This window comes from Lithobates pipiens, unplaced genomic scaffold, assembly GCF_037356315.1.
Source record: "Lithobates pipiens isolate NorthernLeopardFrog02 unplaced genomic scaffold, aLitPip1_a1.2 Scaffold_18, whole genome shotgun sequence".
Classification (NCBI taxonomy): Eukaryota; Metazoa; Chordata; class Amphibia; order Anura; family Ranidae; genus Lithobates; species Lithobates pipiens.
The window spans coordinates 562,763,805-562,790,709 of record NW_027507758.1 but is presented as its reverse complement, the minus strand read 5'-3'; the positions used below and the strand labels follow the sequence as shown (position 1 = coordinate 562,790,709).

The following is a 26,905-nucleotide window of genomic DNA, read 5'->3' as shown; positions in this document are numbered from 1 at the left end:
TGTGGTATGTCAGGGGGTCATCATCATTTAAAGCCAAAATTCAATTTTTGGGTGGAACTGCGCTTTAAGTATTAGTGGTCACCTGAAATCTATTTTTTTCCTATCCTCTCAACTTCCTGAGTGCACTTATTGTCTGTCCCCCAACTCCTACATTCATCTTAACAACAGAACTATGAATTTTTCCACTGTTAGGAAATAGTGTGCAACATCAGGCAGTTGACATAACAGCAATGATCAGACTTCATTTGACCTATCACCACCAACACTCAAGTATCTGGCATAAACAAAGTAAGTAAAAAGTGGTATCAAGAGAAAGTTCTAAGACTTCTAGAGAATTTTTATTTTATTTGGGAATATGATAATGAGGAATAGTAATGAGGAAATGGGCGTCTCAGTCTTTTAAGTAAAGTATATAAGAACCTACAGAATCAAGTGATCATTATTAAAAGCTAGAATGAGCAGTACTTTCTTTTTTCTTTGGAGTAAGTCTTCAAGTCTTCGTCTTATATGTTCATTCATTTTTTTGTTCTTGGAATGGCTCTCAGATTATAGGCGAGCCCTTGTTTATGGAAGGCACGTCGAAGCTCCTCCAGGTTGAGCTTGTCGGTGGGGTTTGCAAGTTGGAAGGAGAATTTTTGGAGCAGAGCAGTGAGGAATAGGAAGATTTCCATCCGGGCCAAACCTTCCCCTGGGCAGATCCTCTTTCCTGGAACAACCAGAGAGCAGCAGATAGAAGATATCACATGGCCACATTACAAGGCAGAAGAAACCACTATGATTTTTTTTCTCTCTCTGTTTCTTACCTGTGGAGAAAGGGATCAGAGCTTCCTGTGGACGGAACTTTCCATTTTCATCCAGGAAATTCTCTGGATTAAAGTCATAAGGTGACTTCCAGTACTCCGGGTCTGATAGAGCAGAACAAAGGAGAGGAAATACGGTGGTCCCCTGTAACACAATGACAAGGAAGACATTTATGGCACAAGCGGTTTTTACAAAGATCCTACTCAATAAATAATTTTCACATACTGAGCCCAGCATTAGATCTGTGTGTAGGTCTTGGAAACAAACTCATTGCATCTTATAGTGCAATAAGTAACTTTGGAAATATTAGTATATTTGTATTTTTTTAGATCCCTTCAGTGGTATTACTAAAGTAGCTTAGGGTTACCCCCAAAAAAGTGTCTAGGTGGCACTGTGCAGCGGGCATAGTGCAGAGCTGTGCTGAGTCACCACACAAGTTTAGCTTGCTTGATTTTAGCCAAAGAGCTGAGGACAGGCTGCTGAGTTCCATTATTTAGGAATGTCCAAGGCGTAACCAGCAAGATCCCTCCTTTTAATGATGAGGTGTTCTGCAAAGACTGTGGTTTACAGAATCTATTTTTTTGCTGAATTCAGCATTTTTCAGTAAGAATTTATCTAAAAAAAAAAACACATTTGATCACCATATAGATCACTTGTCGTCATCTGTCCCACCCCCTGTGAGAACCATTTCTCCTCCTTTGTATTTCCACCTATGTGTAGCACCCTTTTAGATAGGGGCTAGGATTGGTTAGATTAGTGCTGGCTCACTGTGTTCAGTGGAGCTGCATTTCTGTTGCTAGGTAAATTTAGCTTGTATCACTGTAACCAGTTGGCTGAAATTACTATGTTAGGTAAAATTTGTTGCGCTCGCTATAATCAGTGCAGCTGCATGTGATTAGTTAGATCTGCTCAGTGTTTCTGCTGCTGCTGCTGTTGGTTTGCATGTATCTTTTGCTTTCCAGAGAGTTTGAAAACTCTCTGAATAATAGGTGTGGAGCAATGCAAATATCAGCATAAATATTTATACAGCCCTGGCCAATCCCAGGGAGGATGGCCCTGAAGGATGCTGAGAGTCTGCAAAAATTGTCTGAGACACAGAGCTTCTGGGTCTTTGCCTGCAGAGGGAAGGTCCAGCCTGAATGGCTTTCCACGCTACAGGGCAAAACTGCCACATGCTTGGTGTTTGGTATGAATATTTATGCAGCCCTGGCCAATCCCAGGGCCTTGAAGGCTGCTGGGAAAGTGCATAAATACTCTGAGAGACTGGGCTCCTGGGTCTTTTCATGCTGAAGATGTTTGGGAGGCCTCAGTAAACCTGAGGGCCTGGATGCTGAAGCTACAGAGAGCTGACTGAGCGGCTGTCTGCCGAAGATCTAGTCTGGTATCACTGGAGAAAGGTGTTGCATGGATTTTTGAAGAAGGCAAGTGACTTTCCTTGAACATTTTTGAGTACAGACTGCTTGAGAAATCTTAGAGATTTTTGGGCTGCTGTCACCCCTCTTGTGTTGGAGTGTCAACTGTGTTTGACCAAAGGGGACATCGGCTGGTACCCTGAAGAGCTCAGACTACAAGCCAAGTCCACGGTTTGCTTCTGTATATGCATGGGCTTCTGCTTCAGCTTTAAAGAAATTAGCTTACTGTCCTCAACCTGAACATTGTTCTGTTTTTGGAGTATCCCACTCAATTCCCTCAACCCTATCCAAGTTTCTCCAAAAATAAAAACAAAAAAGAACACCCCTGGACTTGATATTGAGCCAAAGAGTGACTATGAATGTGTGCTTGGCTGCGGGGCAGTCCACTTGGAAAAGAACCTGGGCAAACTTTCAGTGGCTCCTTCAGGGATAGCACTACATATGATATTCTTAGAATCATTAGTCATCCACTGTCCCACACCAACTAAATACTTGGCATCATTTAACTGTAAAAAAAAAAAAAAAAAAATACTCGCCAACATATATCATCATCTGTTCCATCACATCTATGATTCTTGGCATCATCTGTCACACCACCTTTAAGATACTTGGCATTACCAGATCCACCACCTCTGAGTTACTTGTCCTTATTTGTTTTGCTGGTTGGGAAGTATACTGCAGCAAAGTAACATCTTCTATCATTAGTATGTATGTATGTTCGCTGTTCCTGGGAAAAGGTGGACTAGTGTGCTACAGATGGTTTAGCTACTTAAGCAAAATCACCAGATCAGAGATTTCAAGATTAACTGCTCCATCAGTGGGATGTTGGCAGCTATTTTTTCTTTATACCAGTGGGGACACTTAACTGTAATAGACTAGGGGCCGCCTGGGGCCCTATCAGAGAATGGGGGCCCTGGGTCAAATGTAGAAAACCCTATTAGTGTCAACCTATCAGGGACACCAGAGATAAGACTTTATTCCATTTTTTTGTCATGAACACATTTTCTCACTTCACACTAGCTAATTAAAGTATTTGTTAACCCATTTTTAGAAGTCACTGCCAGCTCCTCTATTAGAGGCTGGCGTAGCACCCTATGTAAGTTGTTTTAAAAACTGAGGCTTGTAAATCCTGATTTTGAGCTTAAGGCAAGTCACACGACTCGCGGCTGCTTTACAGCTCCGATGGATGGCTTCTGCGGGAGGGGCTGTGATCTCACTCTGATGTCAGCTGGGGAGATCACATGGCTGCTTGTCTCCTCCCACAGAAGTTCTGTAGCTGTAATGCGGCCGCGAGTCATGTGACCAGCCTGAAGACAACTCAAAATCAGTATTTACAATGCTCATTTTTTTAAAACAACTTACATAGTGTGCTATGCCAGCCTCTAATAGAAGGGCTGGCAGTGACAAATTTACATTTTTTTTTGTTTCAATAATGGTGACGGGGTGCAGGGCTGGGAGGAGACAGACACAGGCAGGAAGGAGGGAGGGAGTGTAGGAGAGAGAGAGGAGAGCAGCGTATGATGCAGGGACGCACTGTGACCACGGTGGTCAGGGCTCAGCAGCCCTAATTTTTATGGTCAGTGCAGAGAGGGGATACAGGAAGTGGCAGGTTCAGTTTTTTGTTTTTTTTTACAGTTTAGAGGGGGGCAGATTACACAGCACAAGCACTGGGCTGTGTAATCTGCTTTAAGGGACCAGGATGTGTATTTTTATTTTTTTTGTGGGTTAACAAACACTTTAACTCTGTGTTCCAATGTTAGTTTGATCAAAATACTGTATACTTAATTCACTGTAATATTAGTCTGGTCAAAACACTATACACTTAATTTCTGAAACATGTTGGCTCTATGGCAAAGTCTTTTAGTCGAATCTTATATTAGAATAAATGTATATCTGGACTAATAACCTCCGGGGTGGTGCTTCAATCTCAGATGTATTTTGTTATAAACAAAGGAAACGGTGGAAAATCTGGAATGGAGAAGATGTCAGTCCAGAATCCATATTCTCTGTCCAAATACTACTACAACTACTTTACTAATAGGGTATTTTTAGAGTTCCAGAGCTACCTGTACATTTATCCTAGAGAAGTTCTAATACACTCCATGTCCTAGGGTAAGGGCTGGATTAAGAGCATCATGGGCCCCAGGATGGGTGCTGAGGATTTTGGGGGGCCTTTTTATAGAAGTAAATAAAATTAAAACACATAGTCAGCCTATGTTACGCTATGGGGACACAGCAACTGTATGAAAATAGCCACAAGTGCTATTTTGACAGGCGTGTAGGTTTCCATGTGTTAAAGCAGGTTGAAATGCTGGCTAGTGAGACAGCTACTGCTCTAGGTGGGAGGGAAACCGTTAACCTGCTTGCTGCACTTTCTACTAAGCTCTGCCTCTCTACCCTTGCTTATAATAAAACAGGGAGAGATTTGCCCAGACACACAGTCTTCATGGGAGAGAAGACCCAGACTGGACACAGCATGTAATCTCTAGCCACATCACAGAGCTGCTGCAACTATCAGAAAGCCTCCCCTGCTCTAGGAACCTTCCACATATAAGGGGATTGCTGGGACCTGAAGAACACCAACTCTGGAGATCTACCACTGTGGGCTCTGTTGCGTATGGACTCTTGCCTCGGCAAAAGACTGTGTACTTTGTTTTGGAGCTGTTATAGTGAGAGTTTCCAGTAAAGCTTTTGAAACTTTGTCTGAGCTAAGGTTACTTAAAGGGGTGCATGGTGGTAATGGCATATGAAAAAACAGGGCCTGTAAAGCCCCATACACACTATCAGTTTTTCTGATGAGTTTTTCCTTCAGATTTACCAAAATCATATAATATGAGGTCAAACCTTAGGATTTTCAATTTGTATGCAATCAGGCAGGCCCTTGCACTACATGGTTTTGGTAAACCTGAACGAAAAACTCAGCAGAAAAACTGATAGTGTGTATGGGGCATAATGCACACACATGAGGTGAAGTCATGACATGCTGTTGTTAGGGGCAAAAAGTACCAGAGAAGGGTGATATAACATCCAGTAGAGCATGAATGGCAGGGGCAACAGGTTTCATGCATAGTAAAGGGAGTGGTCAGTGCCCCAGCAATCGGGACCTGACCACGTGGCAGAGACTCTACTCTTCTTTACCATACAGCTAGGTCTTTAAAGAGTAAATATGCTCATGCACAGGGTCTGTGGTGGTGCATGGCACTACTCCATTCTGTCACTGGGAGATAGGTGGCAGAGTCAAGCTGGGCTGGTGGAATGGTACACTGCTTTGTGGTTTCTCCTTCAAAATATTGCATTCTGGGCAGGTTTATGAATCATGGGAATGGGAGGCACCTGTAGGACAGCTTCAAGTTATGGTTAGTTCACCATAATGTTTATGTCACATTAGCGTAGGCATGCCTGGCCCTGGGCATTAGAAAGCACATCCACGAAGAGTCCTGCGGATGGAGAGGAATGAGAGAGACAGCAAAAAGGCCCCTTGCACACTGAGTGAGTTGCCTCACTCCTGGGGCAACTCACTCAGTGTAAACGTGTACAGCCCCAAATACACACAGTAGGCATTCAGTGGCCACTCGCCCACTCGCCCACACCTGCACACCTTTTAAATCAGGACCTGTGGCTGTGTTTGTACTGCGAATGCGTCCCCACAGAGTAACTAGCAGCTCCAGATGGGGAGCTGCTACAATTACAGGTAATTACAAGTAACAATCTCTGTCTATGGCTTTATTTGAAGCAGCTGAAAGCTGTGGGAGAAGAAGTGGCTATCAGCTGCTTCATGGAAAGCAGTAGAGGTAGATTGGTGCTTGTAATTGTCCTCCCTCTCCCTGTCCCCACCCCCTCATGCAGGAGGTACCAAGAGTCTCTCCTGGGGCCCCCTACTGTCCCCAGGTCCTCAGGCATTGTCCAAGTGCCCAAATGGTCAGTTTGTCCCTGCTGGGACTACATTAAGGTAGGGGCCTGAAGCTGCAGCTCCAATATCTCCTACATTAATCGAGCCCTGCCTAGGGTGACAATGCTATTCTTCAATAGATACCGTACAGTTAGTGAACGTTGTGAGCATGACATAAGACAGGAAGGGTATTACTGGAATGTTTGCAAGGAGAAAATAAAAGAGAAAACAAGTCATCGACTTGTGGGTAGTGTAGTTCAACCTCCATCACCCTCCATGTATAGGTGACGTGTAGCTGCTGCCTTGGACCTCCTTTCTTTCGCCTCTTGGAAGCCCTTGCTGCCACACCTCTTACCAGCCACCTTCTTTGTAAGATGCCGTTTGGTATCATAAACTTGCTAACGTGTCTTCTACGGTATTGGGACTGTTCTACGAATTCTCCTGTAAGGTACTGCTGTACTGGATTCAGCCTTGATATTCAGGTTCTGTTGCCACATTGTTGGAACTTTGAGTTAATTCATTGTGCTGCATTCCTTGACCTACATGTATATTTACTCCAATTAGGTACCAAACATCTGGCCCCTCTTACAAACTGGTAAGATGCAGTATATAACATTTTAATTCTTGGGTTTATATACACTTTAATATCTCCTCTCTTCCAGTCCGATATACAGTACATTTCCACTGGGTGATAGGCAGGTAAATGTATACTTTTTAAAATAAGGTCAAATTGTTTAAAAGTTAATAGTTTACTAGAACATTCTGTATCCATATCCAGCACAGAGACAGGCTGACTTGCAGATGCAGAAATGCTGACCAAGCCATTGAAAATTACATATGGTCTGTCCTTAGATATCTTGCCAAGTTTCAGCATGATCAGCCTGTTAACCCTTTATATGTCATTGATATGTAGATGCCTAGACCATATCTAGCTGTGTTGTTAACAGGACTGTAACAATATGAATAATTTACATACCCAAACACTTTTACATTTTTTCAAGGACATATAATTACATAGTTACACAGTTATATACTAGGCAAGGTTGAAAAAAGACGCAAGTCCATCAAGTCCAACCTATGTGTGTGATTTTATGTCAGTATTACATTGTATATCCCTATATGTTGAGGTCATTCAGATGCTTATCTATTGAAATGGATAATGCTCCCTGCTGAAAACACTGCCGGTAGAAGGCAATTCCACATCCTACTGGTCATAGAGTTAAAAATCCTCTACGCAGTTTAAGGAGAAACCGCTTTTCTTCTAATTTTAGTGAATGGCCACATGTCTTATTAAATTCCCTTACGCTGAAAAGTTTTATCCCTATTGTGGGGTCACCAGTACAGTATTTGTACATTGAAATCATATTCCCTCTCAAGCATCTCTTCTCCAGAGAGAACAAGTTCAGTGCTTGTAACCTTTCCTAATAACTGACGTCCTACAGCCCATTTTTTTGTCCTTCTCTGGACTCTCTCCAGTTCCAGCACATCCTTCCTGAGGACTGGTGCCCAGAACTGGACAGCATACTCCAGGTGCAGCTGGACCAGAGTCTTGTAGAGTGGGAGAATTATTATTTTATCTCTGGAGTTAATCCTCTTTTTTTATGCATGCCAATATTCTAATTACTTTGCTTGCATCAGCTTGATATTGCATGCCATTGCTGAGCCTATCATCTACTAGGACCCCTAGGTTCTTTTCCATCCTAGATTCCCCCAGAGGTTCTCCCCCCAGTGAGTAGATTACATTAATATTTTTGCCACCCAAATGCATTATTTTACATTTCTCCACATTAAACCTTATTTGTCATGTAGTTGCCCACCCCATTAATTTGTTCAGATCTTCTTGCAAGGTTTCCACATCCTTCAGAGAAGTTATTGCACTGCTTAGATTAGTATCGTCTGCAAATACAGAGATTGAACTGTTTATCCCATCCTCCAGGTCATTTATGAATACATTAAATAGGATTGGTCCCAGGACAGAACCCTGGGGGACCCCACTTTCCACCCCTGACCATTCAGAGTACTCTCCATTTATCACTACCCTGTGAACTCGCCCCTGTAGCCAGTTTTCAATCCATGTATTCACCCTATGGTCCATGCCAATGGACCTTACTTTGTACAGTAAATGTTTATGGGGAACTGCATCAAATGCTTTTGCAAAATCCAGATACACCACATCTGCGGGCCTGCCTTTATCTAGATGGTAGCTCAGCTCCTCATAGAAGGTTTAAAGATTGGTTTGGCAATAGCGATTCTTCATGAATCCATGCTGATTACTACTAATGGTGACGTTGTCTATACTAAAATCTTGTATATAATCCCTTATCGTCCCCTCCAAGAGCTTGCATACAATTGAGGTTAGGCTAACTGGTCTGTAATTCCCAGGGATGTATCTTGGCCCTTTTTTAAATATTGGTGCTACATTAGCTTTTCTCCAATCAGCTAGTACAATTCCAGTCAGTAGACTGTTCATAAAAATTAGAAACAATTGTCTGGCAATTACTTGACTGAGTTCCTTAAGGACCCTCGGGTGCAAGACATCTGGTCTCGGTGACCCATTAATGTTAGGTTTTTCAAGTCTATTACTAATTCTGTCCTCTGTTGGCTATGAGGGTGCTTCCTGTGACGTGTCATGAGGATAAACATTTTTGGTTACTGAAGCCCCCCGATTCCCTCGTGAAGACTGAGGAGAAGAATATCAATACCTTTGCCATCTCTCCATCCTTAGTAACTAGAATCCCTTCATCATTCTTTATGGGACCAATAAGATCTGACCTTCCTTTCTTACTACTTATGTACGTAAAGAATTTCTTGGGATTTTTTTACTCTCCTCTGCTATGTGACTTTCATGTTCTATCTTAGCTGCCCCGATTGCACCCTTACAGTTCTTGTTGCATTCTTTGAAAAGTTGGAATACTAATGATGATCCCTCAGATTTGTATTTTTTGAAGGCCTTCTCCTTTGCTTTTATATGAATTTTTACATTTGAGTTAAGCCACCCAGGACTTGTCTTAGCTCTTTTACATTAATTTCCCATTGGGATGCACTGGCTAATGCCCTTATTTAATATGCTCTTAAAGCATACTAATTTCTCCTCCATATTATTTGTTCCCAAGATTATATCCCATTTAGTATCTTCTAGCAAGGCTGGAAGTTTAGGAAAGTTGGCTCTTTTGAAATTGAATGTCTTTGTATACCCCTTATGTTTCCTATTAGTGTGATTTATACTGAAAATCAATGACCTGTGATCACTGTTTCCTAAATTGCCCCACATCCATGATCAGGTTTGTATTGTTGGTAATAAGTAGGTCTAGTAATGCCTCGTACACACGATCGAACTATGGCGGGAGTCCGCCGGACTTTTGAAATGAACAGACGACTTGCTCACACACGGAGAAAAGTCCGTTCATTTTGAACACGGCTCCAGGTAGACGGAACTAGCGAAGGAAGTCAATGTCGCCGCCTCCATCGGTGAGATTGACACGTTGCTGGCCCTGCCTCCTGGTATGGACTTAAAGGGGAAGTCCCCCCAAATTCCATATCAGACCCTTATCCAAGCATGCAACCCGGCCGGTCAGGAAACAGGGTGGGGACGAGCGAGCGCCCCCCCCCCCGAGCCTTACCAGGCTGCATGCCCTCAACATGGGGGGGTGCTTTGGGGAACGCTAGTAAAAGAGCTATAAGAAGATAGTGTAGGCCCAGCAGAAGAACTGAAGAGGGGGACAAGACCCCAGAAGAGCGGGACAAGACCCTGAAGTCGGAAGAAGACCACCGGATGGCGACAGAAGACCGGGCCAACTCTAGTAAAAGAGCTACAAGAAGATAGCGGAGGCCTGGCAGAAGAACCGAAGAGGGGGACAAGACCCCGAAGTCGGAAGAAGACCCCCGGACGGTGACGGCGACAGAAGGCCGGGCCAATGCTAGTAAAAGAGCTATAAGAAGATAGCAGAGGCCTGGCAGAAGAACCGAAGAGGGGGACAAGACCCCAGAAGAGCAAGACAAGACCCCGAAATCGGAAGAAGACCCCTGGCGATGAAGAAGAAAGCCAGGCTCCTCCGCTAGTAAAAGAGCAGAAGATAGCGGAGGAGTCCGGCAAGAAGACCTCCCAAGACGGAAGACCACCGGAGCCGTCTAATAAATTATTTTAAAAACGTGTTGTGTTTTTTTATTTACACTTTTTTTCACCAGGTGAATGGGTAGGGGTACATCATACCCCATACTCATTCACATAGGGTGGGGGGGTTGATATCTGGGGGCACCCTTATTAAAGGGGGCTCCCAGATTCCGATAAGCCCCCCCCGCCTGCAGACCCTGAAAACCAACGGCCAGGGTTGTCGGGAAGAGGCCCTTGTCCTCATCAGCATGGGGACAAGGTGCTTTGGGGTGGGGGTGAATAGAAAATTAATAGATTTGAATAGAAAATATTGAATATTGATATAGAATAGATAAAACCATCTTCTGAAATTCAAATTTAGTATAAAAATTTGGATCAAATTCGAATAGAATATATTAGAATATAAAATAATAGAAAATAATAGACTAAGCCCTTGTACACACGGTCAGACATTCCGATGGAAAATGTCCGATCGGACCGTGTTATCGGATAATCCGACCATGTGTGGGCTCCCTCAGACGACCAACAAAGTTTTAGAGCTGGGCTATAAAATTTTCCGTTAACATGGTCCGATGGGACTTTGTCCTATCGTTTGTAGAGAATTCCAATCGGACAAAGTGCCACGCATGCTCAGATCAAATTCCTAGACCAAAGCTATTGGCTACTAGCCTGAACGTAGTCCCGTCGTAACGAAATAACATCACCACGTTCTGAACGATCGGATTTTCCGACAACTTTGTCCGACCGTGTGTATGCAACACAAGTTTCGGACAAAATCCCACGGATTTTGTTGTCAGAATATCCGACCGTGTGTACAAGGGCTAAGAATAGACTATAATAAAATATAATATATATTATTTTAGTTTCCATTGTTTTGAGTTATTTTCAAATCTATTCTCGAATTCGAATTTATACTATTCTAAATTATAATTTCAGAAGAAGGTCATATTCTTCTATTGTATTTTATTACATTCTATGAAATTCTATTCTGTTCTTTACTAGACATGTGCAGAGTGAAATATTTTATTTCGGAATTTCGTTTTCGTCCAAAAAATAAATTTATTTAGTTACTCCTGAAATTTGTTTTTCGTTCAAAAATTGCATTCAATCGAAAATCCACATGAATTACGGTCAAATCTGTCTTTGAAGGCTTATGGTGTCTGTCTAATGTATAAAGAAGATTCGACGGACCTGCTAAACTCTATATACAGTGCCTTGCGAAAGTATTCGGCCCCCTTGAACTTTTCAACCTTTTGCCACATTTCAGGCTTCAAACATAAAGATATAAAATTTAAATTTTTTATGAAGAATCACCAACAAGTGGGACACAATTGTGAAGTGGAACGAAATCTATTGGATATTTTAAACTTTTTTAGCAAATAAAAAACTGAAAAGTGGTGCGTGCAAAATTATTCGGCCCCTTTACTTTCAGTGCAGCAAACTCACTCCAGAAGTTCAGCGAGGATCTCTGAATGATCCAATGTTGTCCTAAAGGACTGAAGGTGATAAATAGAATCCACCTGTGTGTAATCAAGTCTCTGTATAAATGCACCTGCTCTGTGATAGTCTCAGGGTTCTGTTGAAAGCGCAAAGAGCATCATGAAGACCAAGGAACACACCAGGCAGGTCCGCAATACTGTTGTGGAGAAGTTTAAAGCCGGATTTGGATACAAAAATATTTCCCAAGCTTTAAACATCCCAAGGAGCACTGTGCAAGCGATCATTTTGAAATGGAAGGAGTATCAGACCACTGCAAATTTACCAAGACCTGGCCGTCCCTCTAAACTTCCAGTTCAGACAAGGAGAAGACTGATCAGAGATGCAGCCAAGAGGCCCATGATCACTCTGGATGAACTGCAGAGAACTACAGCCGAGGTGGGAGAGTCTGTCCATAGGACAACAATCAGTCGTACACTGCACAAATCTGGCCTTTATGGAAGAGTGGCAAGAAGAAAGCCATTTCTCAAAGATATCCATAAAAAGTCTCGTCTAAAGTTTGCCACAAGCCACCTGGGAGACACACCAAACATGCTCTAGTCAGATGAAACCAAAATCAAACTTTTTGCCCACAATGCAAAACGATATGTTTGGCGTAAAAGCAACACAGCTCATCGCCCTCAACACACCATCCCCACTGTCAAACATGGTGGTGGCAGCATCATGGTTTGGGCCTGCTTTTCTTCAGCAGGGACAGGGAAGATGGTTAAAATTGAGGGCAAGATGGATGCAGCCAAATACAGGACCATTCTGGATGAAAACCTGTTGGAGTCTGCAAAAGACCTGAAACTGTGACGGAGATTTATCTTCCAACAAGACAATGATCCCAAACATACAGCAAAATCTACAAAGGAATGGTTCACAAATAAACGTATCCAGGTGTTAGAATGGCCAAGTCAAAGTCCAGACCTGAATCCAATCGAGAATCTGTGGAAAGAGCTGAAAACTGTTGTTCAAAAACGCTCTCCATCCAACCTCACTGAGCTCGAGCTGTTTTGCAACGAAGAATGGGCAAGAATTTCAGTCTCTCGATGTGCAAAACTGATAGAGACATACCCCAAGCGACTTGCAGCTGTAATCGCAGCGAAAGGTGGCTCTACAAAGTATTAACGCAAGGGGGCCGAATAATTTTGCATGCCCCACTTTTCATTTTTTTATTAGTTAAAAAAGTTTCAAAAATCCAATAGATTTTGTTCCACTTCACAATTGTGTCCCACTTGTTGGTGATTCTTCACAAAAAATAAAAATGTTATATCTTTATGTTTGAAGCGTGAAATGTGGCAAAAGGTTGAAAAGTTCAAGGGGGCCGAATATTTTCACAAGGCACTGTAGCCTATAGGTGAAGCATTTCACTCCAGAAATGTACGATTGCAGCGCCGTACAGTTTCGATGCTCCGACGAATATTATTATAAACGTGTGTGTTTTTCGTTGCTTTGTTGAATCTCCATCGTTCATGTTGAATGAATGGTCTGAGTCTCACAGTGTCAGATGTCAGATAGTGAGTGACTGATAAAACGAATATGGCGGCAACCCATTGTGAGAGCAACATGGAGGCATTGGAGGATGTTTCTGGGCCATCTACAAGTGTTTCTGTATATATATTATATACTCATTCAAACAGAAACTGGTGGACTGGTGATAGCAATCACTGATCAGGCAGGTGATAAGATTCTATAATAATAAATCCCCCCCACAACACATGCAGCCTCTGAGGCTATCACAACAACACTAGCAGAAACACTAGTATTACTATAAGGTTCTCACACTAACACAATATCAGCAGATTATTAGGAAAAATCTAAGTTGAACTGTAGCTTGCTTCACTATTGTTCTGCTGCTGTGCTTAATAATAATTTGGGTTCGCTGACAAGTGAAAATTGAAACGGACCAGCTAAGATTGACTGTCTATTGAAATGATTCAGTGTGTGTCTCTCTCTGCTAGCAATCGTAAGTGAAAGTAAGTATGTTGAATATTTTCTCTCTGTCGAATGTTTTCTCTATATAATCTTGGACTAATAGAGGTAAGGTTAGGCACATTCGACCACAGGTTCAATAGACACAGATTGTTATTGTCAGAGTCACATCAAATCTTCTATTCTATATCGAACTGTTGTAACAACGAAAATTAAAATAAAGCATTTATTTACTGTATGTTGGATCTTTTGTTTTTCGGATTCTGCACTTTTACCTGAAATTCGGACGAAAATGCATTTGGACGAAAACTAATGCACATGTCTATTCTTTACTATTCTTTTATTTTCATTCTATTGTGTTATTATTTTATATTCTATTTTACTGTATTCATTTTTAGAAATTGATTTATATATTTTTTTATTTTTATTCAAATTTTTTTCGATTAGAATTGTTTTCAAATTCGTTTAGACTAGAATTTTTTTCTAATTTGATTCGAAACGTTATTTCGGATTTGGTAATTTGGATGCATCCGAATGTCCGAATAATGAAAATTCAGCCAAATTTCGATTTGAAACGAAACATAATGCACATGTCTAGTATGCAGCTATTAACCATATTGTGTTGTGGCATTGCAGGTTACCCTGCCAGTCATGGTGTTTTAGGCATGCTGGCAGTTGCACCCTTCATTGTTGAACCTTACTCAAGAAAAAAAAAAAATCTATGCCTCTGTATGCATGCTGTTACAGGGACAGCTCGAGCTGTACGAGGAGATGATGGGGAGGGCAGAATGCCTACGAAACTGAGGGAGGGGATGATCACGATTTTGTATAAGCGCAAAAGGGGAAGAGATCGGACCTGAAAAATTGGTGTCCGATCTCCCTTCTGAACGTGGACTACAAAATCCTCTCCAAGGTTCTGGCCAACAGGCTGAAGTCTGTCATCGGACAGATCATCTACCCGGATCAGACTTGTGGCATTCCTGGCCGCAGGATTGTTGACAGCCTTGCGCTTGTCCTGGACACGGTCCAGTACATTCATGGCCGCCGTGTGCACATGGCCCTGTTCAGTCTTGACCAGGAGAAGGCCTTTGACCAGGTCTCCCATGAGTTTATGTGCAGTGCTCTGCGCAGGTTTGGTCTTGGAATGTTTTGTTCGTATGTGAATGTAATGTATAATAACATCTGTAGTGTGGTGTTGATGAATGGTTGGAAAACTGACCCCTTTCCAGTTTTGTCTGGGGTCAGACAAGGCTGCCCTCTCTCACCTCTGCTTTTTGTCTGTTGTATAGAGCTCTTGGCCCGAAGCATCAGACGGAACCAGAGATCAGAGAGATCACCGCACCAGGACCACACAGACGGGAGGTCAAGTGCTCACTCTACATGGATGATGTGATGGTGTTCTGTGACAACCACATTGTCACTCTACTGAGGGTGTTCTTTGCCTGTAACTGCATCCGCAGAACTTTGGTTGACAGGACTGTAGACTTTGGTGGTAACCCCATGTTCCGTTTTTTTCCTCCTGCCTCCCATCCTGGGATGGGACAACTGGGACACTCCTTGGTACTACTTGGACACTTTCAAGTTTATTAAGGAGCTGGGGCTACATGGAGAGAAGCCCAACTTGTGGAAGCCAAAAACTATCCACAAGTTGATTAGAGCATCGGACATTGTTGAGACTGTTCCAGGCCTCCTTTCAGCCCCTTGCAAAGTGGTCTGGAGGAATGTTTCTTCAAAGAGACTCACCAACAGGCATAAAGATCTGGCATGGATGGCAATCCAAGGGGGATTGCCACTCAGGACATTCATTCATTCATTCATGCATGCCAGAAACCTGTGCAGATACAGACACTACCCTTTTTGCATCATCCAGGAGGAAACTGCTTTGCATGTTTTCTGGGAGTGTCCCTTTGCACAGGGCCTGTCGAGGGTCCTGGAACCTGATCTCAAAGACTTTGTACCACAGACTGCTATCACACACTTTGGTGTGTTGAATGGACTCTTTTGTGGAACTCATTCACAGGAGGACATTGACAGTGCCTGGCGGGTGCTATTTTGCTTTAAGGATGCTGTTTGGTGCTCCAGAAAGCGCCTCATCCACCAGCGGGAGAGGATGTCCATCGAGTACAGTCACAGACTAGACCAAAGTCTGCTCAGAGACTATCACTTAATGGACTTTAAGGAGAGGAGGTTTGAAGATTTCCCCTTCCCTCCAAAGGGTCGTCATCGAGAGAAAAAGGAGAGGGAAATATACAGAATGGAAGCCCACCTCCTAATAGAGAGAAGCATGTCCACCGCTGGGGGGGGGGGGGGGGGGAGTGTAACGCTTCAAGCCACTGTTAATCCTATGGCAAATCATGCCCAACAACAAGATTTATACAAGGAGTGTAATTCTACCAAAGGAGATTTACTCCACAATTTTTGGAAATGTAAACATATTGAGACCTTTTGCAATACCGTTTTTAAATCATAACTGACGTAGCATGCCTACATACCCCCCCCCCCCCACTCCGGGCCTAGCTCTCCTAAGACTGACCATAGACGAAATACCTTACTTAGACTCGTAAGGACCCACATCCTACTGGCAGCTAGACTGTCCATAATTAGGCTATGGAAAACAGACAAGACTCCCTCCATTAAACCAACTTCTGGACATTATCAACCTTCAGTACAGTTACGAACTGATGATGGCCTCCAGTGAGGGTCTGTTAACCAAAGAAAAAAATAGGTGGACACCGTGGGAACAGTAGTCGGGAGCCGCTGGATTCCTAGAACATCCACAACTAATACCTTGATATGTTCTTACTGTGACCCGAGGCTATGTAGTACACTATTCTCATTAGAGTATGGATATAGTTAATATGCTGAACTCAATCATCATGACACCACCCTCCTCTGGGACACAGTTGAGTTCCCAATGGGGTGTCTACAGGAGGTAACCGCGAGTACATTATATATACCAGCTGGGTTAGCATTTTAGTTAAACTTCTTAAAAGTTATATTGTTTCTTGTGTTTCTATGTGCGACTAATATCCAAGTCGGTATTTCATAAATGTCATTTTATAACATGTAAATAGTCATGCAATGTACACTTTGTATCCCTTTTGTGTATTTGCTTGGCATATGTGTGTGCCTTGGCATTGACTGGGATGCAACTATTGCTGCAGTCGCTGCTTTGGCAAAAACATTTCCTCGCTAATTGTTTGTTTAAACTGATTTTTCCTTATATAAATCTTTTTTTTTTTTCATCAATTGTTTTTTATTGATTTAATAATATGCAAAAGGGATACAAAGGGTACATTGCATGACTATTTACATGTAAGACCCCTTTCACACCAAGGGCGTTTTGCAGGCGCTATAGCGTTAGAAATAGCGCCTGCAATCCGCCCTAAAACAGCTGCACCATTGTCTGTAGTGTGAAAGCCCTTCCAGGCTTTCACACTGCAGCGGTGCGCTGGCAGAACGTCAGGAAAAGTCCTGCCAGCAGCTTCTTTGGAGCGGTGAAGGAGCGGTGTGTTTGCCGCTCCTCCACCGCTGCTCCCCATTGAAAACAACTGTAATACCGCTGGTAAAATGCCGATATTGCAGCGTATTGCCGGCGTTTTTAACCCTTTTTCGGCCGCTAGCGGTGGGTAAAAGTGCCCCGCTAGTGGCCGCAATGCGTTGCAAATCCGACGGTAAAACACTGTTAAGAATAGCGGCGTTTTACCGCCGACACTATGGGTGGCATGGTGTGAAAGGGATCTTATAAAATTACATTTATGAAATACCGACTTGGATATTAGTCACACATAGAAACACAAGAAAAAAATCTAACTTTTAAGAAGTTGCACCAAAATGATAACCCAACTGGTATATATAATGTACTCGCAGTTACCTCCCATAGACAACCCATTGGGAACTCAACTGTGTCCCAGGGGAGGGTGGTGTCATGTTTTTGTGTCATGTTTTTGTTTGTTTAACCACCTCAATACAGTGCAGTTACACCCCCTTCCTGACCAGACCAATTTTTAGCTTTCAGCGCTCTCACAGTTTGAATGACAATTACTCAGTCATCCAACACTGTATCCATATGAAACTTGCGTCCTTTTTTTCACACAAATAGAGCTTTCTTTTAGTGGTGTTTAATCACTAGTGGGTTTTTTATTTTTTGTGCTATAAATAAAATAAAACGTAAATTTTGTGAAAAAAATGCCTTTTTCTTTGTTTCTGTCATAAATTTTTGCAAATTAGTAATTTTTCTTCATAAATTTTGGCCAAAATGTATACTGCTACCTATCTTTGGTAAAAAAGAACCCACATTAGTGTATATTATTTGGTCTTTGTGAAAGTTATAGAGTCTACAAACTATGGTGCCAATCGCTGAAAATTGATCACTTCTGATCAGGCCTTCAGTACATCAGGTGTACCTCATTTCTTGAGACACTAACAAGTCAGGAAAGTACAAAAAACCCCCAAATTACTCCTTTTTACAAAGTAGACATTCCAAGGTATTAAGTTAGTAGCATGGTGAGTTTTTTTTAAGTTATCATTTTTTCCCACAATTCTTTGCAAAATGAAGATTTATTTTTTATTATTATTTTTTTTTACAAAATTGTCATATTATCAGGTTATTTCTCACACACAGCATATGCATACAACAAATTACACCACAAAATACATTCTGCTACTCTTTCTGAGTACGGCTATACCACATGTGTGAGACTTTTACACAGCCTGGCCACATACAGAGCACTAACATTGATGTAGTACCTTCAGACGTTCTACGAGCAAAAATGACGCATCTCATTTCTCAACCACCCATTACACTTTTGAAGGCCCTGGAGTACCAGGACAATGGAATTTCCCATAAAATGACCCCATTTTGAAAAGCAAACACCCCAACATATAATCTGTGAGGCATAATGAGTCTTTTGAATGGTTAATTTTTTTCCAGAAGTTTTTGGAATATGTGGAAAAAATGAAAACGCTTTTTTTTTTTTACACAAAATTGTCAATTTATAAGATATTTCTAACACATAGCATGTATATAGCAAAAATTACACCCCAAAATACATTCTGCTACTCCTCCCGAGTATGGCGATACCACATGTGTAGGACTTTTACACAGCCTGGCCACATAGAGTGGCCGAACATTGAAGTAGTACGTTTAGGCGTTCTAGGAGCATAAATGACACATCTCATTTAATTCCTACCCATCACACTTCTGAAGGTCCTGGACCACCAGGACAGTGAAATTACCCACAAAATGACCCCATTTTGGAAAGCAAACACCCCATCGTATATTCTATGAGACATGGGCTGCAAATAGGTACTCGGGTACTCTGATGGGCTGGAGATAGGTACTCTGATACTCTGATGGCCTGGTGACAGGTACTCGGGTACTCTGATGGCCTGGTGACAGGTACTCGGGTACTCTGATGGCCTGGTGACAGGTATTCAGGTACTCTGATGGCCTGGTGACAAGTACTCGGGTACTCTGATGGCCTGGTGACAGGTACTCTGATGGTTTGGTGACTGGTATTTGGGTACTCTGAAGGGCGGTGACAGGTACTCATATGGACTGTGACAGGTACTCGGGTACTCAGATGAACTGTGACAGGTACTCGGGTACTCAGATGGACTGTGACAGGTACTCGGGTACTCAGATGGACTGGAACAGGTACTCTGGTACTCAGATGGACTGTGACAGGTACTCGGTACTCTAATGGACTGTGACAGGTACTCGGGTACTCAGATGGACCGTGACAGGTACTCGGGTACCCTGATGGACCGTGAGAGGTACTCGGGTACCCTGATGGACCGTGACAGGTACTCGGGTACCCTGATGGACCGTGACAGGTACTCGGGTACCCTGATGGACCGGGACAGGTACTCGGGTACCCTGATGGACCGGGACAGGTACTCGGGTACCCTGATGGACCGGGACAGGTACTCGGGTACCCTGATGGACCGGGACAGGTACTCGGGTACCCTGATGGACCGGGACAGGTACTCGGGTACCCTGATGGACCGGGACAGGTACTCGGGTACCCTGATGGACCGGGACAGGTACTCGGGTACCCTGATGGGCCGGGACAGGTACTCGGGTACCCTGATGGGCCGGGACAGGTACTCGGGTACCCTGATGGGCCGGGACAGGTACTCGGGTACCCTGATGGGCCGGGACAGGTACTCGGGTACCCTGATGGGCCGGGACAGGTACTCGGGTACTCTGATGGGCCGGGACAGGTACTCGGGTACTCTGATGGGCCGGGACAGGTACTCGGGTACTCTGATGGGCCGGGACAGGTACTCGGGTACTCTGATGGGCCGTGACAGGTACTCGGGTACTCTGATGGGCTGGGACAGGTACTCGGGTACTCTGATGGACTGTGACAGGTACTCTGATGGACTGTGATTGACAGGTACTATGAGGGGTGGTGACAGGTCCTCTTTATTGGGGGGGGGGGGCAGGCAGGCAATCAGTGGGATTGGTGTACACTAGGCGGTAACAAGATGTTACCGCAATCTCCTCCTCACACACGATTGGTGTGTGAGGAGAACAACCCGGTAACATCTCGTTACCGCGGTTTGTTTACATTTTAGTGATCGGCTGTGAAAGGATCACAGCCGATCACGTGGGTAAACAGCCGGCCAATGGCTGTTTACCAGCGTCGGTGACGAGCAGTGTTCCCGGGGAACACGCCGCCACCTACGTGCACGCGCAGCGCGCTCACGATCGCGTGCATGCGCCGTGCACAGTCGGGGTGTGACCATCTGTGATCGGCTGTGACTTCATCACGGCCGATCACGTGGTAAACAGCCATAACCAATGGCTGTTCACCCCCTTCGGTGGCGAGCGGTGTCTCCGTGACACGCCGCCACCGAAGAAACAGGGACGCGCGCACGATTGCGCGCATTCCCTGTTTAAACGGGAGGCCGTCATATGACGGCCTCCCGCCACATTAGGTGCGCCGCCTGGCCGTCATTTGACGGCCGGCGGTCAGCATCTAGTTAAACTGATTTTCCTTGTATAAGTCTTGTTGTTAGGCATGATTTGCCATGGGATTAACGGCTTGAGGCGTTACACTCCCCTCAGTGGTGGAAATACGTCTCTCCATAAGGAGGTGGGATTCCATTCTGTGGATTTCTCTTCCGTTCTTCCCTCAATGACGGCCCTTTGGCCATCTTTTTGAGGGTCACGCACGTGTGCACATTGTGCATGCGCAGTGAGAGAGATGGACCCGGTGACAATGGGTGCTGGCACTAGCCTGCGCGGTGACATGGGTGGGTTGGAGGCTCTTAAAAGGATGCTTAGTGCGGCCCTCATTTAGATGGCTGCCACCCGGGGACAGGCTCCACTATAGGCATTTAAAGGTAAGACCGACTTGCTCAGCTACTGCCAGTGCAACCTGTGTTTTCATGACAGGAAGCTGCTTGGCACTTGCTGTTATTTGTCACACTATGTGGTCATCATTTTTGATGTGGACTAACGCCCATTTCTTTATATATACTTACTGCACCTGTTTCTTTAGACCAACGGCTGTAGGGGACCTTTTGCTGGCCACGTCTGACCACCAACATTGTTTTTTACAAACAAGTTTATCTGCCTTTCCTTGGAACACGGCTGTGTTTTGAGTTCTGCTTTAGATCCCCGGGTGCCATGCTACTTACATGCTATCTACTGAGAGCACACCTGGACACTTTAAATCCTCCCTCAGTTACTGTGCCTTGGACCAGCTGGTTCCAAGACTCGGGAACAGATGGATCCCTACCCCAGACCAGTCGGGTCTAACAGGGGCCACTGACAGGACCATGTTGCGGGATGTCAAACACCCCGTGACTGGGACCCCTCACAGGGCTACCCCGGTCCTGGAACTAGAACAGACCCCACGGGTCTCTCAAACAACTCCGGAACCCCGAACACGTGACCCACACCTGCTTAAGTACCCCTTCCCAGACTCCCCAGCGGGCCGGGCACTCCTGCTGATTGGCTCCGAGAGGGCCATACCCAAACATCCAACCAAGCCTGGTTCTCGTCTGTCATGCGCACCTCACCGCTCACATGACCAGGCAGAACATCAATCATGGCCTGGCCAGACTGGTGTTAAGGCTTACCTACTCAATTAACCCTCTGTACTGTAAGGTCCTGAGGCAAAAACTAAATTTACAAAGCGTGTGACATTTGGTCCCAAATGTCATCCGCTACACTTAAATGCTCTTGCTATTATATTTATATGGCAGAAACAACTGAATTTTTGAGTTCTAATACTCTTGACCCATATAAACCAATATCCAGCTAAACCTATAATAAATTTAAAACCATAGAGAAATTTAGTTATACAGTAGTGTGATATTTATCGTATTGCATATAAGAACTGAATAACAGCCTAGCTTAATCCAGACAATTTGCCCTAACACGCAGAGAAGTGCCCAGATGGTTCTCACCTTGGGGAGGTTAAAACCTCGGAAGTTGGTGTCTTCAGTCACTATACGGGGAAGCCCCATTGGGGCAAGATCTATATATCTCATAGACTCATGGACAACGGCATTGGTGTACGGCATTTGGAAACGGTCGATCATACTGGGCAGTCTGTCCATTCCAATGACTGCATCTATCTCCTCCTGTATCCTCTCTAAGAAAAAAAGTAAAACATACCAAAGTTTAATCATATGGGAAATGAATAAAAATGTACAGTTGTAATGTATGTAAAATTTCCTGTAGAGTCATTTTTCGTGATCAGTGATTTTTGAATTTAGAAACAGACCAATTTCCTTTTGTTCATTTGTATATTTGTATTCAGAGTCCGCTGATATAAAAAAAAAAAATCACATCGTTTCAGAATTCCTGAAATCATAATTTGTGAATTGTAGGATTCTTTACCGACTGAACAAGCCATGCAGATATTCAGCAGAAAAAAATCCAATTTGCTTATCATGAGTAATGCCACGTACACACGACCGGACTTTCCAGCAGAATAGGTCCGACTGAATCATTCTGTCAGATAGTCCGATCATGTGTGGGATAATCAGATCGTTTTTCTTTAAAAAAAATCAGATGGACCTAGAAATAGAACATGTTTCAAATCTGTCTGACGGACTCAATTCCTATCAGGAAAACCGTTAGTCTGTATGCTGGTCCGATGGACCAAATACGTTGCAAGGGCAGCTATTGGCTACTGAACTTCCGCTTCTAGTCCCATCGTACGTCATCACGTTCAAAACAAATGAATTTTAGTCCATTTTAACTCAGTTGAAAGTCTATCGGGAAGACCGTCTGACCTTTTCTGCTGGAAAGTCTGGTCGCGTGTACACGGCTTAAGAGGAAGTCACAGTTATATAAATGATGATGCCTGTGCAGTTATTTACTCTTGTTCACAAATGCCTGACACAGAACACCCTTACTGCATCCTTTTACCCTGTGAATTGTTACAAAGTTACACTGTACAGTTTGATCACTGGGCGATAGGAAATACTTCCTCTTGCAGCAGACTGATGACATCATTTACAATTAGGCAAATGTATTGGAGTTTAGCTCAAGGATTTTGAGTAAAAAAATAAATAAAATTTAGGAATTTCAGGAATGTAGATTCTGAAAGGTCTACTTTAAAGTGGTTGTAAAGTCAGTCAGTCATTATATGCATTAAGATAAAAAGCCTTCTGTGTGCAGCAGCCCCTCTATGCCCCTTATTAAATTACCTGAGCCCCATCTATATCCAGCGATGTTGCACGAGAGACCCGGCTGTACAGGAATCTCCCTCCTGATTGGCTGAGACAGTAGCGTATCGCCATTGGCTTCTGCTGCTGTCAAAGTCAGTGAGCCAATAAGGAGAGAGAGGGGGCAGGGCCATGGCCATGGCTCTGTGTCTGAATGGACACAGGGAGCTGTGACTCGGCTTGGGTGCCCCCATAGCAAGCTGCTTGCTATGTGGCCACTCAACAGAAGCACCAAAGAGGGACTTATGAGGAGGCTCTGGGCTTCTCTGTGCAAAACCACTTCACAGAGAATGGAAGTATAACAGGTTTGTTAGTTTTAACAAAAACAAAACAAGGCCTTATGCCGCGTACACACGTATCAGACTGTCTGGCGGACAAACTTCTGGACTTTCCGGCGGACTTTCCGAACGAGCTACCTGCCCACACACGGCACTTTTGCGGCGGACTATCCACCATATTGCCGGACTATCCGCCGTACTTTTGAAATGAACGGACTCGCCCACACACACGGAAGAAAGTCCGTTCATTTTGAACACGGCTCCAGGTACCTGGTCACCTGGTATGGATTTAAAGGGGAATCCCTATGGCGAAAAAAGGCGTGGGGGTCCCCCCCTCAGGTCCATATAAGACCCTTATCCGAGCACACTACCCAGCCGTCCAGGAAAGGGGATGGGGACGAGCGAGCGCCCCCCCCCCCCCTGAGCCGTACCAGGCCGCGTGCCCTCAACATGGGGGGGTGTCTTGGGGAAGGCCCAAAGCACCTTGTCCCCATGTTGATGAGGACAAGGGCCTCTTCCCAACAACCCTGGCCGTTGGTTGTCGGGGTCTGCAGGCAGGGGCTTATCGGAATCCGGGAGCCCCCTTTAATAAGGGGGCCCCCAGATACCGGCCCCCCACCCTATGTGAATGAGTATGGGGTACAATGTACCCCTACCCATTCACCTGTAAAAATAAAAAAAAAAAAACACAATACACAAAGGTTAAAATGGTTTATTGCACAACTCCGGGGGTCTTCTCGCCGGACTCCTCCGCTATCTTCTGCTAGCTCTTTTACTAGCGGAGGAGCCCGGCTTTCTTCTTCGTCGTTGCCCTCTTCTTCCGACTTTTCCACCGGATTGTTTGATCGTATGTACGGGGCTTTAGTGTTACTTTAACTTTTTTTTTTCCACTATTGTCCCTTTCCAACTACTTCTAGTTTAGAGGGGATTTACAAAAGCTATGTTGAATAAAGCCAGCAAAAGTTTCATTTGCTCCCTGTACAAGAAAAAATTCTTATAAGATCTTATCTCGCTGGTATTAATCCCCTGAGCACCTCCATTGTTTGTACACTTCACTTATAACCGGTATTGAAGGTGTGGAGTCGAGCTGGGTACCTTTTTTGGATATGCTCCAATATTATGACATTTTCGAACACTTAAAAAAAAAAATGTGCGCAAGTTAGCCATTCAAAGTCACTTGTCATATGTCCTTGAGATTAGCTTGCAAAGGATGGTGTGTTTCACTGGAAAACCCTGCTTCATTAGGACCTCAGATCTCAATATAAATGTGCTGTAACAGTACACATAGATAATCATTAAAGAATTTTTATACAGAATCTCAAAAATACATATTATATATCCATATCAAATATCATAATGAATTAATGATAATTCATCTTTATCATACACATTCCCGGATGGAGAAGAGGGTGAAGAAAACAGTGCAAAAAATGCATTTATGTGAAACAACCTTAATTAGAAAAATAAATAAATAATAATAAAGAATAAAGTGGAAGTTCCGCTGATTGGAACCCTCCCCCCCTCCGTTGTCACAGTTGGCACCTTTCAGGGGGGAGGGGGTGCAGATAACTGTCTAAGACAGGTATTTGCACCCACTTCCGGGCATAGACTCCCACGGACCTCATTAAGCAAGAACTTAGAGGGAAATTATGTGTAGCTTTCCTAATATATGAACCTTCATGGCTGGACACCTAACTGTTGGCAAGTGTAGTTCCTACACTAGCCAGCTGGTGGTGCCTTGCTACCTTGGTAATAGAGTAGAATCCTGTGGGGAATCATGTTCCTCTGCAGCCTTCGTAGGTGTTACAGGCAGATAACTAAATGTATGTTGCAACTCCCAGTGACCTTCCATGGCCATTTTGGTTGAAGGCAGTGCTAATATATACTGTAGCAGTGCTCTGATGAGTTTGGTGCCCATTTTGTGAGTGGTTAGTGTAGGGAGAGGAAACCCTCTGACAGAGACAAAATTAATATCAGGGAAAGGTTCCAGTCTCAGAAGGGACAGAACAGAGGACACTTCATGCATGCTTAGTAGTCAGCACTGATCTCCAGTACTGCTGCTGCCCCTTATGTCAGCTACCTGCCAGCCCACCACCCCTCCTGCAGATGCTGCCCAGTAAGATCGACTAAGGCTGTGTTGTTATCCAGTGTGCTGAGAATACACTGTTGTACAATGATACCGGAGTACAACCTTCCTGTATCAGCCAACCTACTGTAGCTATAGTGCTCTGCCACTCCTGTACCTCAAGGTCTGTGTAGCATTTGGCTGGCACCTACATTGTGCCTGTGTGGAGTGATTTTCAGTACTGGTTACTGAAACTATTACTTAGAGTTACTGAACCCGATACTGAGTATTACTGATACTGTTATTGAGAGTTACTGAACCTGTTACTAATATTACTGATCCTGTTACTGAGTGCTGCTGTGCCTGTTACCCTGAGAGACATTGCACTTGTGTAAGAGAAAGCTGCTGGTGCTCACTTTTGTGCTCTACAGGTGAAAGTGTTTTTTTTTTTGGAACTGCAGTGAACTAAATACAATACTATGAAACTGCCTTGGGCTCTGAGTGTGCTGTTTCCTCATGTTGGGTACCATACAGCTGGCCCCACCCCCAACCCTCATTACTCCATTCCTTCTAGCTCTTAACTTTCTCTCCTACCCTGAACCTCTCCCCACCACCACCACTACTCACTCCCTGCTCTTTGTGCACCAAGTGTTGAATTGTCCTTTCCTATTTCCTCTTTTTTAGGTTGCTAAATGGTACTGCCACTCATGCTTGGTTATCACATTTACGATGTACCATTTAACTTGCTCTTCTTTTTCTACAAAATACCGTATATACTCGAGTATAGGCCGACCCGAATATAAGCCGAGGCCCCCAATTTACCCCCAAAAAAACTGGCAAACTTATTGACTCGTGTATAAGCCGAGGGTGAGACATGCCTGTCCATCCCTGTGTGTGTGTCCGTCCATCCCTGTGTGTCCGTCCATCCCTGTGTGTCCGTCCATCCCTGTGTGTCCGTCCATCCATCCCTGTGTGTGTGTGTGTCCATCCATCCATCCATCCCTGTGTGTGTGTGTGTCCATCCATCCATCCATCCCTGTGTGTGTGTGTGTCCATCCATCCATCCATCCCTGTGTGTGTGTGTCTCCATCCATCCATCCATCCCTGTGTGTGTGTGTCTCCATCCATCCATCCCTGTGTGTGTCTCCATCCATCCATCCATCCCTGTGTGTGTGTGTATCCATCCATCCCTGTGTGTGTGTGTCTCCATCCATCCATCCCTGTGTGTGTGTGTCCATGTGT

At 44.1% G+C, this 26,905-nt stretch overlaps 1 protein-coding gene across 2 annotated transcripts in view; it reads right to left on the bottom strand.

The window, feature by feature from the left end:
• Positions 1 to 325: 325 nt before the first annotated feature.
• The window catches only part of LOC143988992 (cytochrome P450 2G1-like), a 93,118-nt gene continuing 66,538 nt past the window's right edge, over positions 326 to 26,905 (bottom strand). For both annotated transcript variants that reach the window (XM_077488975.1, XM_077488974.1), the window contains exons 8-10: positions 22,052 to 22,239; positions 804 to 945; positions 326 to 706 (exon numbers count right to left, since the gene is read on the bottom strand). In XM_077488975.1, the coding sequence (XP_077345101.1) occupies positions 516 to 706; positions 804 to 945; positions 22,052 to 22,239 (521 nt within the window). In that variant the 3' untranslated portion in view covers positions 326 to 515. The remainder of the gene's footprint in view (positions 707 to 803; positions 946 to 22,051; positions 22,240 to 26,905) is intronic.